The following is a 20272-nucleotide window of genomic DNA, read 5'->3' as shown; positions in this document are numbered from 1 at the left end:
CCTAGAGTCCTTAGCATGTATTGTTTGATCCTTGGTAATTTTCTAGTTTCAAACACACTCTAACGGCACTTTCTAAAAAGCCCTGGATAAATTCAACAATGCACGGTGGTCAAAGTGAAAACAAGACTGTTTTTCTTAGTTCCTGAGAAACTGGCATTTGGGAGATTTGAGGTTTCAACAATCAACAATATTTCAAATCACACACTCTGAAGACTGGTCAAAGCTGTGGCAAGTGTTTAAGGTCACCGCAAACTGTGACCAAAACTGAGCTGTGAGAAATGTTTATAAAAGCTTAACTCTGTGCAGATCCTGCAATTCCGGTTTACAGTATGCAACAGCCACTCACCCACATGCAAGCTTCCAGGCGGACTTTGGAGATGATGGTCCAGAGAGAGATGCTTCCCTGGATGGCTGCGGACCCCACCAACCCGTCCGCCCCAGCGGCCTCCACGCCCACCTGCTCAGCGCCTGGTGCTGGAGCTTCCTGCTGAGGGCAGACTATTTGGTCCGGATAGGGTGGCTCGGGGAAATCCACCGAGCCACATTCGTAGGCCGCCAAGGTCACTGATGCTATGTGTGGTCCCTGAGAAACAAAGAGAGAAAGACAGAGAGAAAGGCAGAGAAAAGGGGAGATCAAGAGAAAAAGAAAAGGAGTGAAAAACAGAGTAGGAGTGAGTGCACCTGTTGGAAGTATTTTTGAGTCAGAGGAAGATCCCTTATTATTAGCATAGGGAGAAAGTGACAGCAATGAGTCAAATACTGATTGATAACATGAAGACAGTTATATGTGGGCTAGTATCTAGGCTGTGTCTCCTAGTTCCTACAGCAGTGGGACTCTTCCTCTGCTTTTCAATGTAAGCTGTCAGAGCGCTGTGCTTTCCTTTCTCTATGAGTTAAATAGGAAACTAGGAAATGGAGAAAATACACAACTATGACTAAGCTGGAGCAAAAGGCAGCTTCATGCTGCTTAAAAAACTAAAGGAGACTTAAAGTGTCAGTGGATAAAGTGTAGAGGGCACTGGCTGGATGTAGAAATCATTCCTCAGTCACCTTTCTCAGGTCACATGCAGCACACAAAACCGAGTGTAGCTATACGTCACATATGTGTGCAATAATAATGAAGAAAAGCCGGGAATCAGGTCCTAAATACGGACTCTCTACGGACTCTCTTCAGACAGAATTCACTCATGTTTGACTGTTCCTGTTGTAAGAACAAGACATTAGCTGTCTTTGACAGAGCCTGGTCTTGTTTAATTTTTCTGACGTTTATTTACCCCGTTTCAGTTAGGCCTCCAACAGACAAATCAAAGGAAGGAAAAGAGGTGCAGGTTAGATTACTGGTGCGTGTTGAAAGTTTACTGAGCTGCCAGCTTTGTGTTCTTGACTCTGCAAACCCCAAAACAAGTCATCCCAATATCTACAACGGCTCTGAGAAGAGAGACATTCACAATAAAACTCAAAAAGAACAGAAATACCAAATGAATTAAGAGGGGATATCTCAATTTCAACACACACTTATGGTATTTTGAAGTAGCAGCATAAAAATAATCACTATAAAATTCAGAAGAATTAGAATCACCTATGTTGACCAAGTGTGTGTACACATACAAGGCATTTGAATCCAGTTTTAGTTTTAAAAATAAACAGAACTATTGTGGATGACAAGTAGGTGAAATAAATAGGTGTAAATGTTAAATGCAACAATGACCAACAACGTACAAGCAAGTCAAGTGTATCTGTAAATTGTAAACAAATACAAATAGTGCAAAGGAGTAAATATTGAATGGGATATATGAGATATTTCATTTCTTCCTCACGAAAGACATTAAATAACTTAATATTCATTAATTCATTAATTTCATTCAACACACCGGCTTTCAGGGTAACTTCATGTATCACACCTGTTTTCAAGAGTAATTTAATTTCCTGTTTAGGTCAAAGTACAGTAACGGTCAAAATGTGAGCACTGGCTTGCTAAACAGAACATGGCCCAAAAAGTACAGTTCCTGTGAAACATATGCTATTCCTGCAGCATAAACTCAGTTATCAAAGTTCAAAGGAACAAGGAAACTATTTGTACAAATGGCCATTGGTCATTCTACGGTGACTCGTTATGACAAAAAGGCAATGTTTGATTAAGTTTTATAGTGAACAGGATCAAGTCTCAAAGAAGGGGCCATGTAACTTTGCATCTCCTCTGTAGGAACGCATGCCACACACCGAACAATGACCTAGATAGATCTAAATTGACAGGGATTATCAACCACGTCAGTAACACTAGTGTGATCCCTGCAAATAAAGGCAAGTCCACTGTGTGGGCCTATAAAAGCTCAGTGTACTCTGTCTATTCCATGTGTTTACACTCATGTGTCTGTGTGTGAAGAAAGGGTGCTCCCAGTGACGCACGGGGGCAGTTTGGCATTACGCAATGTAGCGACAAAACAATTTGGCAAACCTGGGGTGGGGCTGGAACTTCCGGAGCTGCATGGGATGAGGCAGGACAGGACGAGACGTGAGAGGGCAGGGCAGAGGCGTGTGAGGCAACAGGAAACGGCAATATCTCCTCTAGAAACAGTGCACTCCCTTTAGATGACACAGATTTGTTTCTATACAGACATTACTAGTAAGCAGGCACATTAACATTAAATATCTAAGAAAAAAAAGAGTAAACGTCTGATGCTCACACACTTGTTTTCTTACAAAAGCAGAAGACAAATGGGACAGTCTCTTGGGAAGTCAACAAACTCCCAACACTAACCCAGTCAGAAAGGATACTCCCCAGCCTCATATCCTCCAGTGGATCACACTGCCCTGACATCCACACACACACACACACACACACACACACACACACACACACACACACGCGCACACACACACACACACACACACACACAACACACAATGACAGACTCCTTGAGCAGAATGTTTGTGTGGCAAAGAAAGACTATATTCCTCTTCCTTACACCTTCCAACCCTATCTCAGGTAATGTGTGTTTACCAAACACACACAAACAGCCTGCCAACAGAGTGTGTTGCGTGACTCGGGAGTACCAGCCCTCTCTTGCCCTCTCTCTGTTTTAACGCTGTGTCACTGCTTCTCACCTTACACAAAAGCCTAGTCATCTCATGTTGTCCTGGTGACTCACTATTAATCTTAGGCCCAGCCCACAAAAAAATCCAGGTAGCTGGCTGCCCTCTGTCTCATTTTGTTTCTGACTTGGTGTCACACAAACACACATTTCAAGGCACAGTAGATGGTTAATATCAGGAGAAAAATAGAAAGTGGGGGAAGTAGTTGTAGAGAAACCGCTGTTCCACATTATACACTGTTCACTATAAACAAAGTAGTGGTCAATGCTGAAATAACTATTCCACCTCCAACTGTGTCTCCTTTGAGATTTGCCTAATGTTGACGATGTTTGCTGCCACTAAAATACACATCAGTACTGACAGAGGCACAAAGTTCCTCTCTCTCTGACCCAGTGGGATGCACAATGAAGGCAACATTGCTGGCATTCCTGTGGCGACCTGCAGAAACCAATGCCTGGCCTCCAAAGCAAGTGGGATCCCCACTTCTGGGTATGAGTACATCCACACAGACTCTGCGATGTATATGAATACTCCCTAAAATTAAAAGTAAGTCCAATTGTCATCTAAAGCCTCATTCGAAGTGGATTTATTACTCTGGGGAGCTGGGGAGATTTTAACAATACCTGCGCTAGTCAGTGATTTTTAATCCCATCTGGAGCTTATATGTGGGTCATTTTTCACCCCACCCAAGCAATAATTAGAGCCGCAATTACCTACTATTATTCGAAAAACTTGCTGGTCCTCCTGTAATTTAAATCTCTTCCGGAGCGACATACTTGTATTTTAAAGTGCACAATCTTATGCGAATAACAGCTTGTCCTTCTATTGTGTGTTTTTTAATATGTGAAATTTGACTTTTGTGTGAAATTAAAGAAAATCTAAAATATTTTTGCTAATCCAACAGAAACATGTTCATACTAACACATTTGGGAAAAAAGAAAAATGAAAGCTAACAGGAGAGCAATAGCTCACCAAATGGGCAGTTGTAATGTCAGCTACAGGGAGGTACTGTTAATTAAAATTACAGAGGAGTGCAGAGAATTTTTTATTCCCCACTTCCCCCTGTAATGCCCATCTGAATGGGGCTTACATTAAAGGTACCCTGTGGAGTATTGTATTGTATGGAGCACTATGAGAGGGTACATATTTTGTTAGTATGAGGTCACACAAGCACACACAGTAGCACACAGGAGACGCAATACGCATTCCTGCTGCCAGTTTCATACTGCTCTGCCGTTTTCAGTTGGTAAGGCAATGTGCCAACAAATGTAGCAAGTCCCGACAAAGCCGTGAAGAAGAAGGCTGCAAGCTAGCAAACATGGATGGAAATAATGCAGGAGTTAAAATATGAATTGGATTTGCAAATGTTTTATGGTGGAAGGAACATTTGTTAAACCGTTGAGGTGAGTAACACTGAATAACTACATAACTTTTATAATTTTTTTTATAAGAAATCTAAAGGGTAATGAAGCTAATAGGAGCTCTTATTGTTAAAAAATATCAAAGCTGTAAGCGCTATGTATTTTAGCTCCTTAGGAAAGAATAAAAAAAGTCCACAAAGACAAGAGTGGGGATACGTTTTCTTATTCGTAGTGATCTCGGCGGCCGTGATGATGATGTTGAAATGATAATAAATTACTTTTGATGTGTGGTAAATTGCTCCTTAACCTCTATTCTGTGACAGGGATTGGCCATGAGCATGGCAGTTGCTAAAGCACATGAACGGAAAGGAGCTTCCTCTCAGTGCCACAGCCAGAACAAAATGTGCGTCAATGTGCCCACTGAAGGAGGATGTGAAAGCTGGTTGGCCAATAGCTGCTGCTGAGATGAGCTTTTGACGTGGACCGTCGATCACCTTCTCTGGCCCACAGTATCCAGCACTTCACTTCTTAAAAGTCTTACATTGTCAAACACTTGATATATAAAACTATACTTTCTTTTGTGTGACCTTGTGTGTGTCACAGAGACAATATTATTAACTTCAGCAGACACACACACTCATATTATATCGTAGCATTGTAGGTGTGATGACTTGAATCGCATGTACAAGGAGGGGGCTTTTTACATTTTAACTTATAACTACCAGTTCATTCTGTATGCGGAAACAGATGCAGATGAGTGAATGCACTCATGGTGACATTTCATCACGTATCACATCAAATTTCAAAAACCTGTACATTCCCATTAGAAAGCAGTAGCGTCAACTGTCTGGGTTATAAATAAATAACTTTTTGTCCCTGCATACCTTTTCTATGTATATGTTCTGTACTATGCTACACTTTAAATTTGCAAAAGATCAAAGCAACACAAATTGTACAGGGAAATTACAGGAACCCTAAATTATTGTTTTTAATCATAAGACCCTAGCAGATGCAGCCCATAATCGTCACAGTCACCAGTCATGGCGTGGCCTCCTCTTGTGAGTCTATGGTAGCAAATGTAGCTGCTTCCTAAGCCCCACACCAGACATTAATGGGTGACCATAAACTGACCAGTTCTCAGTGACCACGGCCACAGGACGGTCCAGTCATTAACAGGTCGCTGTGGTTGTCAAGGGCCATTTAAGCACATTAGACACGGTCAGGCTAGCATAACCTGTTAACCGCTTCTTCTAGTGGGAGACTGCTGGAGGCAAAGCAGGACAAACATTAGAGGTTAGTTCGTTATGAAGAAGCCCTGGTCAGGATCTCTGAGGGAGGTAAGAGAACGCTGGACCGAGGCCAATGATGAAGCAGAGACAGAGAGGAAGGGCGGGGGTGTTTTTGAAGTGGGTGGTAAGCGCGCGCACACACACACACACACACACACACACACACACACACACACACTAAATGTGAGATGCTGGAGGTTTGAGGGGCTGGTCCCACTGATTTATCCATGTGGTTTCACCATATGACTTCATGTTCAGAAACCTCTCCCAGACTGGAAGACAGACACACTCACTCTGACCCCCCACTGAGCCATGGATTACACACTCAAAAGATAACACCTTCATTTCGATTTAAATAATTTGAAACTGATTTTACAGTTAATGTACAAATTCAGGAATTACAAAAGCAAATTGAAATACCTTACACATTGTAAAAGGGAAATTCAATGTAAATAAGTTGTGTTCATTTGCAATAACTTTACTAAGCAGGGGTTACCATTAAAGTCTTTCTCAAATCATCAGTTATCCCAACCAGTTAAGTAAGTACACAGTCAATTCACGCAGTGCAATAAACTCTGCTCTGCGCTTAATCTATAGTTACATAATAATGTAAAATGTAGATGAAATATATAAATCAAATAATATGTATAAAAATTGCATTTAGCATAATTATACACATTAAAAATAATTCCCTTTTAACATATTATAATGGCAATTTTATTTACCTTCATTTATTTTTAAATTTGTTGTGTATCATCACAACCAGCTCTGTAACAATTCCATCAATTCAATTAATTAGTTATAAATTATTTTGATAATCGATTAATGGTTTAGTGTTTTTCTAGTAAAAATGTGCCAATGTTCCCTGGTTCCAGCTTCTCAATTTGGATGATTTGCTGCTAAAGTGATTTTGTTGGGTTTTGAGACTGTTACTTGCTGCCAAAGTAAAGTGGGCTTTCTAATGGCCATATTTTGGGTAGCTGAAAAGCACTGGGTGACCTTGATGGCAGAATTTCATAACAAAACTATGCTTCAAACAACCTAAACACCAGCAGTCTGCCAGCAACGCTCTGGTTTGGTCTGGTCAGGTTTGGCTTGTTCTGGCAGGGTTGTTGGTGCCATTCCAGACTGACTACACACTAAGCCCACTTTTGCCCAGGATTTGCTTCTTGTGTGTGTGTGTGTGTGTGTGTGTGTGTCTTTCAAAACGAATGGTTATTGTACTTGGTATTAAGAGCACTCCTGGGGCCTCCAAGACACAGACAGACAGACGCATGCCTTGGATTGCTAAAGTGTGACAGTTAAGATGGAGAAGCACCATTAGAACCACCACACACACACACTCCCATGTACACATCTCTCTGGTATTCATCTTTAAAGAGGTCTACTGTCACAAGTCACAAGATGTTCGGGTAGATCCATGTCTCCAACCTTATGAGGGAGAAAATTAATTACTTAAAATCATGGATAAAAGCAATTGTGCTGTTTGTTTGTTTTTTCCCTCTTCTTTTTTTGGCAAAGGAAGTAAAGGCCCTTTTGTGGTATTTCATATTTAAACCCAAAGTTAGACAATTCTCCACAAAAGCAGCTGCAGATCCAAAACTTACCAGTGAAAAATCCCCAACCAACGGATCTTTATGGTATGTAAGTAAAACTGCCTGTTCAGTAGTGGGAGGATCAAATTCATGCGATAAAGTTCTGACACACTATCTAGATGTAGTTAAAAATTAATCGCTTCAAATTGAATTTAAGATGTGCTGAAGTTAAAGTGAGAGATCCGTTACTGCCGGCCAGTGGTGAGTCAAGAGTAGCTTTTCAAAGAACTACTGAACTTGATCCTGATGTGTCACTCATGTAACATGCATGCAGGGTATCAATTCTCACTTTGGTGAACAGAGGGGCGATTATGCTATGTGGAGTTGTGTTTGACGTAGAAAGCATATGCAACAAAGTCAAGAAAATTCTGATTTGATAGCTTGGCAATGTTTATATACACAGTCCACACCACTAAGAGTAAAGTCAACACCCTCTAAAGAGCCAGCACGGAGCCTTATCAGCTCTGAGTTAAGAAACAACTCTCTGATCACACTTGTCAAATGATCAAAAAATAAAAACAAACAAAAGAAACACTCATGAGTAGTGGCAAATGTAGTCCAGGTCATACAGACCAGCAGGAGTGTTTGTGAGTCACAACTCAAACAAAGCTACTGGGTTTCTTTCTATGTGAACATGAAGGTGCCCGATTGTTTGCCTGGGATTGGAGCAAGGTTCGTCACTGTAAAGCCAGACAATGGTCAGGTGAGTGTGCCACCCAATCACACACACACACACACACACACACACACACACACACACACACACACACACGTCTTTTGTCCAATACTCTGCCATGCTGTGATCGAGTTTCCTTCACCCACATGTTCTTGTCAGACTGTGAAAGCGTGGGCGAACTGCACCTAACTGTATAACGGCATATGAGCAGGAGAACTTTCAAGACGTGATCAGCAGTGTGTGTGTATGAGTGTGATAGTAACAACAATGCAGGGACAGTGTGTGGAAGCCACACTCTCAGACCTGCTCAGCACTCACAGCGATAGTTGGCACTAATTAAAGCTGTGCTCCTGGTAATTGCCAACAGCCAAAACTTAATTTTAGGGGGTTTGCTGGGGAAAATCTGTATATTCTACACAAACCTCCTCTGCAACCTGTAATTTAGCAATCCTAAAAGAAACTGAATATAGAAAACTGCAGAATGTTTCTTTATTTAGATGAGCCACTGGTTTATTTTTTGAAAGACAAGGGACTGTAAATCGTGAGTCATAAACACGCTCCAAACATGGTTCAATTTTGTGTTATCCCATTGGATTGGTGTTGTTTTTCCCTTACTGGCTGCTGACATTTATGTACACCTCTCACTCATAAAACAGCTCAAAGCCAAGAGGGAGAAAAAAATGACTACCCTAGTTGCTATTATGTAAACAGCAACGTGCGCGGCTTCAATTATAACGAACTTAATTCTTTGTTGCTGTTGATTTAATGTTGAGCACAACAATTTTCATGCTGCCCATAATGACTTAATGGCAACAGCCATTACTGAAAGTAATTTAATGGTGGATGACTCAGATGAGCTCTCTTCTAAAATATTTACAGCATTCCCAGGCTTACAAGAGTCACACTCATCGCTAACCCCTTCTCAGTTAAAAGAGGATTTATGGAGGGCAGGGACACTAGTTGTCACTAGAATACAAATACTTAAAAACCTAAGTGGGGATGAAAACTGGTCCCACTCATAATTGTGATCTTCACAATCATTATGGCGGATACATGCGCAGGTGCAGCACTCTCTGTGTGCGTACGCGTGCGTGTGTGTGTACTGATCCTCGCCTCCGCAGCTCCTGCTGAAATGAGATCTATCTAGTGTTCCTGCATGATTTTATTGTTTCCATGGCCTGTATTATATGCACCCACCCACTACCTCCTCCCTCAGAGCAGCTGGATAAAATACACTTGATTTTGTGCCAAGACGTGCCCCCCCCCATGCCTGAGTTGCAGAGTTTTATCTTTCTCCAATAACCAGTCCTGTCCATGAACAATGATCTCCCGCAGTCTCAGCAGGATGCAAACACAGAGAGGAGACACAGGGCAGCAATTGCCCATGTCAGGGAACAGGAGAGCTGCCACTTTTGCTCTGGTTTCATTGACTGGAATGGTTTGCATATCACTGACTCTCTATCCTCCTCTGCTGGTGGCTCAGCAGTACTCACATGTTGCTGCTTCCCGCCATCCACTCAGGATGTGTGCTGTTAATAAGTGATGTGTGGTCATTTATTTCTAACAAAACCCCTATTAGCAGTTAAAAGATTTGTCATTATCAATTTCACCGAGGTGAAACGGAAAGCTTGCACCTAGCAGTGCCCAGTTCAACGAAGTCAACACTGTGTCGGCAGAGAAAAATGTGGCCACACATTTACTGTAACTGGATGAAATTAAAGAATTAGCTTCAATCATGGAGTGTAGTCCTTTAAAGAAGTCAGAAAAGGGACAGACACATAGTGACAGCTAGGAAGGTTGCAGAAGTCATATGACAGAGTCACATGTTATGTCATGTGGAAATAGCACTACAGAGGACCTTAATGGTTATTAGACCTGCAAGTACATCTTACAATGGTACAATGAAATATATTAGTAGTTTTATTGTTCACTATGCTCTTCAATAATATTATATATTGTGGAGTTGTTTAAGTTTTCTGTCTTGTCTTTTTTTGATAATTTAACAGCAAGTCCAAAGCTTTCAAACTTACTTCTGTTTTCCAAATCTTTATTCGCCAGGGAGACAATATATGAATCTTCAGCTGTATCCTATGTGAATAAAAATACTGACACATAATATAATGAAGCATTGTAAAGTATTACAATAGAAGTCTGCACTGATTTTTTTGGTTTCTTGACATCTTAAGACCACTTGCACCCTCTACTGACTGTTAACAGTAATGGCCTGGGCCAGTTACAAACGTCCTACTGACAATTTAGAATCAGTTACCATGTACAAATACAATGGCTTTAGCCCTGCGATGGATTGGCGACCTGTCCAGGGTGTACCCGGCCTTTCGCCCGATGTCAGCTGGGATTGGCTCCAACCCCCCCCCCGCGACCCTGGACGCAGGATAAGCGGTTGACGATGGATGGATGGATGGACAATGGCTTTAAGTCATTTTTTTGAATTAATTAAACAATCTATTAATTTGCATACACCATGTTTTATATATACAATACTATTTAGCGGAATGTAATAAATTATTTTTGTTATCAAAATAATCAGGTGGGGCTGCAACCAACAATGAGTTTCATCATCTAGCCATCTACTAATTATTTAATAGTTGTTTGGTCTATAAAATGTCAGAATTTCAAAAATATCCACCACAATTTCCCAGAGCCCAGGGTGACTTCTTCAGGTGTCTCTTTTACCGGTTAAAAACCATATGAAAGTCCGTTTATTATCATACGGTGGAAAGATAACCATATAATATTCCGATTTCAAAGGCAGGAAGTTTCGCCATGACTTAAACGATCGACCAATAGTCAAAACTGTTGCCACTAATTTTCTGCCTGTCAAGTAATTGATTATCAATCAACTGATTGTTTGAACCCTGCCCTCTGGTTGACTCAGCTCCTCTCAATCAGGCAGTTTCCTGAAGTGAAAATGCATTCAAGTGTTTCACCAAGTTGTAGACTGGATGAGAAACTGCAGTTAATTGCAGCACTTCTCCCCTGAGCTGTATATCTCTAGTGGTGCACTTTAGTATCACTTACAGAGTAACTGTGGTAGTGTTCTTTCAAATGTTGACATTGGTGTATATCAAAGTCAGGAGCGGGTAAACACCCGGGCCCACTTCAGTTCTTATTTCTAGCATATTATTAAGTCTTATGGCCAAGAAGGAAAACAGTGCCAGAAGGGTCAAGCTGCAAGTGTTACACTTGAAAGTTTGTGCTGACATCTTAACAAGCGTTCGGAGATTGTTTGACCCAGTTACAATCACTGACCCAGTCCTAGTTCCTCAAAACAGGACAACATGTCTGCTGGCGCTCCCCACTGTTCACTAACCACGGAAAAACTTCAGAAATCAGAAATATCTGTCAGTACCCAGAAATCTACAAAATCACTTATGAATCTCTATGGCTCCTTTAAACAGCCCTTCTACAGAAAAGACCGTCTATAATTATAATTCTCTGAGTTGGTTTTGTGCTTCTTACTTGTGGTTTAGGCTCACAGTTGAACAGAGGAAGCAGATACTAGATCAGACTTACACAAACAAATATTATTTGACTAATAACTCAGGCCAACATCAGGCTAGACGTTTATTAAAATTTCATCATCAGCCAATTAAAAAACATTCATCTTCAAAGTATTAAATGACCCTGACTGACCAGAGAATGTCAGACCAGAGAGTTCATTCCAGTGTGGACAAGTTGGATTACCATCAACAGGTTCATGTCTGTCAGTCTGTACAAACCTGCAATGTTTCAGTGCTTTTAGCACTGGTCTAAATGCAGATTCAGAGGCATTCCCACCCTACAAGGAGTCCATTCAGTGGGAAACACAGAATGCTTGTAAGTGTGATTTTAATTTAGAGGCATACAAGGTAAATTATTAAAAACATTTTTTTTCAATATCCACACAAAAACATCATGCATCAGTGGATTAAATCTAAAAAAATCAGCACTAGTATCGGCCTTCATATCAGTCAAACTCTATAAAAAATGCACGACAGCAGCTCCAGCAAGGAGCACCAAGTTCTGTCATGAACCCAATGACACCAACCTGCAGTAACAGCCACACTCACTAGATGGTGACATCCTACTTTAAAACCTTCTGAAAAAGTGAGCTGGTCCACTAAGGGAGAGTTAAAAAAAAACACTCAAATTACATTTGGGAGCGCCAGACTTTGGCTTTTAAAAACAGCAGACACGCACTTCAAAGTTTCCAGTTCGGCTCCACTGGGCAAGGGCACACAAGTGCAACAGTGGACTCCCTGATGACAGATGGACTCAGAGCAGTGTAGACAAGCAGATGTTTTGGGACCCTGATCTGATCAGCAGTAGAGACTCAACACCTCCCCATGCTCAAAACTGAGCAAAAACACTCAGAGACGGAGAGAAATGGGGGAGAAAGAAAGAGGAAGGGAGAAGGAGAGGAGGAGTAAAAATAAGCAGAGGAGAGACATAAAAAGGAGAACGAGTAAGGGGAGGGAGTGTGAGAGAAAGTGAGAGTGAGCGACACAGTGGGGAGCAGAAGAGTGGGGAGAAAGAAAAGAGAAAGAACTCAGAGAGGGGGAGGGAGAGTGTTTTTATCCTCATGTGCACTCAGTCAGAGGGGTCAGTGAGTGCGATTGTTCCTGGACTGCCTGTCAAAACAGTGCGACTACCACAGCGCCTATTCATCTCCACCCCCCTCCGAAACGCACGCTCGCACAAACCCATACTAACACACTCACGTAGGCATGTGCAAATGCACAAGGAGCCTCCAAAAGCTTTCAATAATGCTCTTATTAAAGCCTTAGCAACAACCCAACAACAGCATCAACAGCCTTTTGAGACCTGCGTCACAGCACCACCACCATCCACTGTGATTTGAGTTTCAGCTCTGTCATAAACATGCACAGGCAAGTGAGCAACTCCAGTGTAAAAGTGGCGGGCAACTTGTCGTGGAGAGTCAGTGAAAACACTTTCTTACCAGGTAAAGGAGGAAGGTGTGCAGGCCGGTGCCAAGACCCACCGAGGACAGAATACCCAGGCCAACCCAGTAAGCGCACCACAGCGACTTCTTCTCCATGTAGCGAACATACTGCAGAGGCCAGAGAGAGGGACGGTCAACCACATGGCAGAGGCACATGCACAGAGAGTGAGGAAAACAAGAAACGGGGGTGGGGGGGCAGAGAGAGGAGGGGAGGAACAGAGACAGAGTGAGAGAAGGTACGAGAGTGAAAGTGTGCAAAACACAGGGCACTTTAAAGGGTGGGAGAGGGCATGTGAGTGGTAGAGATAGAGAGGGAGAGGAAGAGAGACCTTTAGAGACAGAGGTTGTTGTTGAGTTTAGAGGACAGAGCCGTAGGGTAGGAGTGTTCAGCAAACTGACAGAAGAACAGCACCATTATTCTTTTTGGTGGCAGCCAGCTCTTACACAACTGGTAAAGTAAGGCACGCCAAGATCTCTCTATCTCCCCCTGTGTTCTTCTTCCTCCTGTTCATCCACCATTATCAGTCCATCTATCACTCCGTTTACACCTCCGCCCTCGAGCCAAGGCAGGTTGTCTTAAGGAGGAAGCATGGAGTGTGTAGGTTACGGGAAGAAGTGAGGGGTTTGGGGGCGGGGGGTGGCTCTGACCGAAGCCTCCATTTCCCAGGAAACCCAGCAAAACAAATACTGGGAAGTGCAGTGCGAGTCATGGGTGATTATTATGTGTAGTTACTGGGAAGTGATTATACAACTCCTGAGTCTCTGTGTATAACATGGGGGAAAAAAAAGAGTTTCATGGCAGTGGGTTTCAAAACACAAAAAGTTGGGGGAAAAGAAAGGGGAAGGGTTCTAGTCATGTCTATCTTCTAGTTTGCCCTGTGGACATAAGAGATTGGCGGTTAAAACTGAGCTTTGTGGGAAGTTAATAATTAAACCAATGTGATGTAGGTGCATTCACACAAGCACACACTTGTTGGAGATGATGTTCATGCGTGTATCCTGTTATAGGCACTCTTGTGCTCCTGACGTGCGAATCCTAATCTCTATGTGGAGCAGTCACATTATAATGATGCTTAACCACACATGTCACTATACAGAACATAAATAAAAAGTAAATGGACTGTATGAAATGGCAACTTTAGTGGGACAAACCACTGGCACTGGTTCAGTGTTTTGCTAAAGGACAGGGATCAAACCACCAACCACTTGATGAATACACATCCGCTCTACCTTCTGAGCCACAGCTGCCCAAAATAATGTATTGAATTTTAGCCTCCCTTGAAACTTTATGATTTATGTCAGCTTAACAAAGTGAAAGAACGGAGTTCAAGTGCTGACCGTCCACAGCACTCCCCCGAAAAATGGTTATAATGTACTATGAAAAATATTTAGTATTCAGTCACCTTCTGGTGTGTTCCTTCAATACAGTAGGCAATGGAGAGGAGGATAAGCAGGATCAGAAGGCCAAGCACAGTCTGCCTTTGATGCCAGAGCCTGGGTGAGGGAGAAGGAGAGAATGAAGGTGGAAAATGATGGATGGGGGGGCAGAGGTGAATAGCATACAAGGAAAGAAAAACATGAAGAATCATCAGAGGAATCAGTGAGGCCATATTAGTGAAAGGAGAGGATGCAATTATTTGGTGGCGAGAGGATGTAATTTTCATTTTAATATTGGGGGAGAGAGACATCTGCTGGAAACTCGTCAAACCACTGCAAATATAGTCGTCACCAACAGGAGCGGCATGTTCTCAGTAGGATACACTGCATATGTAACCTTTTGGTACAGTACCTAACATCCTAACCTGACAGTGTAATGAGAATGGTGCATGTTGGCTTAGTTGTTTACACGGTAGGGTGGTCATTTGTACAAAAAAAATCACTAATAGAGTGGGGTGCGCACACGTGTGCAGACTATGCTAAATGTTTAGGGCCTTTGTCACGTATGCTGATATTATGAGATAATGGTTTCAGGATTCATTCAGATTTATGAAAAATTAATAACTGGATGCCTAAAACTTGTACACCTGAAAAATTTACACTGGAGGGCTTTTTAATTAGGTACCAGACCTAACTTAATAATGAAGAAACAGTTAACTGTTGTGTAACAACTCATAACTCATTTCAATATTATTGTACTGCAGCCAGCAGTGGTGGAATTAGAAATTCAAGTTACTCTATTTAGAGCAGGGCTGAACTAACAATTATTTTCATTTTTGATTAATCTGTCGATATTTTCTCAATTAACCAATTAGTTGTTTCAGCTATATAATGTCAAATAGTGAAAAAAATAGTGAAAAATATCCATCAATGTTTCCCATAGCCCAAGATGACGTCCTCAAATGTTCCAAAGATATTCAGTTTACTGTCATATTGGAGGAAAGAAACCAGAACATATTCACATTTAACAAGTTGGAATCAAATCATTTTCCTTTAAAAAATAACTAAAACCTATTAATGGATTATCCAAATAGGTGGGCAATTAATTTAATACTCGACAACTGATTGATTATTTGACTAATGGTTGCAGGTCTAATTTAGAGTATTTACATTAACATTTATCTCCATGAATTTATTGGTGAATTTGATTCTCAGAATAGAATATAGATATAGAATGTATAGAATTAAGTGTCCCTTCAGGGGTTGAGAAAAATCTACTTCCTAAGCTAATGAACTATTTAACCCCTCCCCCTCGGATCAGCTGGAAAATGATGACAAAGCTGAACACAGGGTTGTTTATCTGAGCTCAAGGTTGACCTTTGTAGTTCTCACAGGGCAGCAACATTTTAGAGATAAAACTTCATTCTTATTAGTAAAACACTGGGGGGGCATTTTGCTTCTTAAAAGTAACGTTACTGTAACGTTAATTAACAGCTACTTTGAAATGTGTTTCTATTCTCTGCTACTTTGAATTTATAAGTTACTCCACTACATTACATGTCAGGGGGTAATTTTTACTCGATTAACTTAACTGCTATAGCTACGAGTTATTTTACAAATGAAGATTTTAAATTGTAAAACAAATATGTTTTAGACTAAACAACCACTAGTGCTACTAAACTAATGTAACGTTAACTACATTGATTTATCACAATTAAAAATTGAATTAAATATGTAGCTGTTTTAATATAATAGCTAACTATATATAGCTAAAGTTGCTAAAGTTAGCCAGCTAACGTTAGCATTGTGAAACTGATGTTTGCCGTTATGTAACGTTAGCCTAAGTTAGGTAAAGCAAGCGTTAGCTAAGTTAGCTACCAGCAGTGACAGGTTTCAGTCACGCTGAATGGCCAACAGAATTTCTTTTCTCTGTCATTAATTATCTTACCGTTGAGTTTGAGCTGAACTGCGTATGTCAAAAGTGATCTCGCCATAAATTCAGTTATGAAACCAGTAAATAGCGAGACCCCTTTCCCATCGTCTCAGTCAGCCAGCTCCAGGTAACGTTAGAGTGAAGTGAAGGAGACATTTCTCCTGCCGTGGAGGACATCACTTTACCCTTTGTGCTGCTGCAGATCAGTGATGTTTCTCCATAATAAACATAATATAGCCGGAGATAAGAAAGCAGATGTTCTTCTACTTCCTGTATTTTGATGTAATGTGTGGCTTCACTAGGCCAGTATCACAGTATAGGCCACTGATTGTATAATCAGCCTGCTGGAAAAATGGTCCTTAGCTTATTGACTCAGGAATGTCTTTAAAGTGGTCTCTAAAATGTTGTAAATCAAGGGCAGCACCAACAGTATCATGCGTCTATTGTTGATATGGTTTACCAATACAGTTTTTCACAACCATTATCCCCATTTACAAGTGTGCAGGCACAACGCTGAACAACATGCTACCCTGAGGACTCCCTGTGCATGTGCTATAAATTACAAACCACCTCTATCAACAGTCAGGATAAACTCTAAGCGCTCGTAGACTAAGCCGTAATGTGTTTGCGTGTATCCCCCTGCAGCAGTTATAACACCATGTGTTTTGAGTGTTCATGAGCAGCAGCTTCTCTCAGTCAGAACACTACCCGTGGTGCTTGCGGCTCACCACATCCTCTTGTAGTTTAGAAAATAAACACGTTGTCCTCACACACTTAACCACAAAGGCCTCCCTGAGCGTACACTCTGACCTTCTTCTGGGCCCCCGGTGTCAACAAAGATTATTAGGTGTGTGAAAGACATGTTGTGTAGCACGGGGAATTTGTAGTCTAAGCGAGAGCTGACGTAGTAAAGTCTGATGCTTTTGCTTTGTTGCGTAACATCCGTAAGTGGGGTGAAAAGACCTTGTCAGCTCTATCAGCAGTAGGCTAATGATGAGGAGTAATGAGAGGAGGGGAAAGATTAGGCCTCTGACTGAAGACTAAACTATGAAGGAGAAGGCCTTCTGGGTTGATAGCTCTGAGACAGTCAAGGTCACCTCCTGTCTGGCCATATGTGCCGTTTGTGCTATTGTGTTTCTGTGTGTGGAGAGTGTAACTATCATATCCTCTTTTTGTCTGAGATTGACAAGCCGCGCTAGCACCTTTTTAAATAAAAGCTCACATCACAAAAACACGGCTTAACTGCTGTTAGCACATTTAAGTCTATTGGTTAGAATGACCAAACACACAGCACGTGAGAACTCACTTTAATCTTTGGCTTATGTCAGATTTTTGCAGCTTGAACACGAGCATTAAATGTAAATTGAATTTCTCCAAATAGCTCGTCCACGTGTTTTAGCATTGTTTTAGGTTTCTCACAAAAAAAATTGTTTTTGTACCAACATCAATATAGTTTCGACTCTGTAACTTCAGGGGGGAACATTTATTGACCAATGCGTTCATAACATGCAACATGCATGGAGAATAGAGGAAACACCTCAAGTGTAATTCTGCTGGAATGGAGCAGTGTTTTTGTTTTGGGGAGGGGGGTGTTTGCATCCCACCCTTGGTCTCACCTGCATATCAACTCTTTAAGGGTGATGAGCAGTTCCAGAGTGAAGAAGTGGAGCGTGAGCAGAGGTTTCTTCCATAACACCAGAGATTCACGCTCCTCCTGGTACCTCTGCTTTCTGTCATCTACAGACAGCTCTGGGTCTAGCCACGGAGCGTGGGTATTGGAAGCAAACACACACACACACACACACATACACACACACACACACACACAAAAGTACGAGGAATTAATATATTGACATCTTTTCAAAGGCATTTTAGTACTGACGCACAGATAATAAAAGTGTCTTCAAGCAAAGTTTTGATCTGTTGCTCAGCTGAATATTAGATGTCTTGTTTTTACCTGTCAGCTCTCCGTTTTGCTGCTCCTTGACCCCAAGACGCCTCTGAGGTAGTTCACCTTCGGCCCCACACTCTGCCATCTCATTCACTAGGAAGGAGTCCTGCTGAGAGAAGAGACTGGCCTTCAGCACAGCGCCACGCACTCTATCGTGCACACTGCTCGCTAAAACCAATTACAGATTACTGGTATCCCAGTAACCACTGGGAGCACATGCAAGTCTTGTTCATTTGTCTGTGCGTACACTCAATTATAAGTCCAACTCCCGCTGGTGATCAAGAGGCATACACAGTGGAAGGAACTGTGATATGTATGTGATGGGTGAGAGAGTATAGACGAGGTTTTGCTTTGTGTTTCTTTATTACATTTACTGAAAGGAGATCCACACACGTGCACAGTGTTGAACGACAGAGCCTCAAGTCTCTCAGGAATCTGTCAGTGAGCAGCGAGAAGGGGATCCTGACATGGAGGTATGCAGTTTACCATCTTGTGGAATGGGCAGCATCTCACGCACACACGCGCGCTCTGTCAGAGCTTAAACCGTCTATCGTGTGGGTCTGGGCCTCTGGTTCCTGTTTCCATGCATTCAAACTTATTGGGCTGTCAGGCTACAGACACTGTGCAACACTGACATTACAGCAGGCCACGATGCCTCTTTACAACCTGTAGGGATTTCATTGATGCATGGTCTGAGGTTTGACAGATATGTTCTGGGTTTTTCCCCCATTAGCTTTTTGCAGTGGCAGTGACGTTTCCTATAATTGTGACTTTCAAAAGTGCCAAGGACCTGAAAAGGTTAGAGACCACTTGTTGGGTTTAGCATGGGTGTCGAGTGTTATCTTGAAGGAAAAACACACACACAGAGACACACACACACATCACAAGCACTGAAAAATGAGGCTGTGGGTACTTTGCAGTCTGCTTCATGCAGTTAAAGTGTCACACAGGAAAATAAAAATCTTCTCAGACGATTAGACTGCAAGGTATTTGGAGAGCTACTCTTGGCCTTCTCAGGGAACCACAAACAAAAGCTTTTCATCACAGTCCTTAAACCTTAAACACACACTCACACTAGAAGCACAGTGCCAATGCTTCATGCACAATGGGATTTAATACATCCTATAATTTTCCTTCTTGCACTGAGAAGAACAATACATTGTCCCACAGAAGGGCTCAACAAAGTGCGTCAGTGTGATATCCTGTCAGCAACACTAATTATAGAAATTGGTGCCAAACAGGTCATTGTTAAAAATATGCACCTTAGCTGCCAGTGTAAAATTCTCAGTTAATTTGACTATTGATTTAATGTTGATGTATTATTCACAATCAATAGTAAACTCTTTCATAATACTACTACTTGTGTGAAACACAGTAGCACAGCGCTGCTCAAGCACTTGGTTGCGCAATCGCTTCTACCAAAACAACCCAGACCTGTTGAGTAACTCTTGTGCGACGGACAATGAGGAACTAAACACAGAGCACATGCACGTCAGGATGAGACATTTGATAAGCTGCAATCAATTTTCACATTTCAAACAAAGATAACCACAGTGCACTGTAGAAGGGTTATAATTCAAAAAGTGTAAAACCTAATCAGGGCTGTAATATAACAGACTAGTGCTTATTAGCAATGCATTATGCAAAGAGGGTAAACTCACCGTTCAGCTGATGTTTAATCCACAACCAACTCTGGGCTCAAATAAAACCTGTGGTGGAGCCCCAGCGGCAATGTAGGGCAAATGTGCGCTTACCCATGAACTGCATCATAACTTGAGTGCAGGGTGTGGTGATGGAGGGGGCCAGTGAGGGTTGAGCACTGATACAGAGTTGCCGGGGGAGGGGACAGCAGGCTGACAGAAGAGAGGCAGAGAAAGACAGAAAGAGGGGGAGATTTCATCATTTGCCTGGTAGAACCTCCAGAGAGCCAGTCTAATTAAAGTTCTATAAATAAGTGGATCACTTTCCTGGAGCGCACATCTAACACTTCTCAGTCCTCAGTAGGTTTCACACAGAGAGTGAATGAATGGCATT

At 41.8% G+C, this 20272-nt stretch overlaps 1 protein-coding gene across 3 annotated transcripts in view; it reads right to left on the bottom strand.

Moving 5' to 3' along the window:
• The window catches only part of LOC119895143 (vacuole membrane protein 1-like), a 57377-nt gene extending 37344 nt beyond the window's left edge, over positions 1-20033 (bottom strand). Inside the window, exons 1-6 of one of the 3 annotated variants that reach the window (XM_038708029.1) lie at positions 19900-20033; positions 18245-18344; positions 17904-18042; positions 14381-14471; positions 12975-13085; positions 347-583 (exon numbers count right to left, since the gene is read on the bottom strand). In XM_038708029.1, coding sequence (XP_038563957.1) covers positions 347-583; positions 12975-13085; positions 14381-14471; positions 17904-18042; positions 18245-18323 — 657 coding nt within the window. In that variant the 5' untranslated portion in view covers positions 18324-18344; positions 19900-20033. Of the gene's footprint in view, positions 1-346; positions 584-12974; positions 13086-14380; positions 14472-17903; positions 18043-18244; positions 18348-19899 lie in introns of those variants that run through there. The other 2 variants (XM_038708030.1, XM_038708031.1) reach the window with 2 other exon arrangements.
• Between the last annotated feature and the right edge of the window lie 239 nt (positions 20034-20272).

The sequence above is a fragment of the Micropterus salmoides genome, unplaced genomic scaffold, assembly GCF_014851395.1.
Source record: "Micropterus salmoides isolate LMB-PRFRI ecotype aquatic unplaced genomic scaffold, ASM1485139v1 Ms_hic_scaffold_9, whole genome shotgun sequence".
Classification (NCBI taxonomy): Eukaryota; Metazoa; Chordata; class Actinopteri; order Centrarchiformes; family Centrarchidae; genus Micropterus; species Micropterus salmoides.
This window is presented reverse-complemented; position numbering and strand designations above follow the sequence as displayed.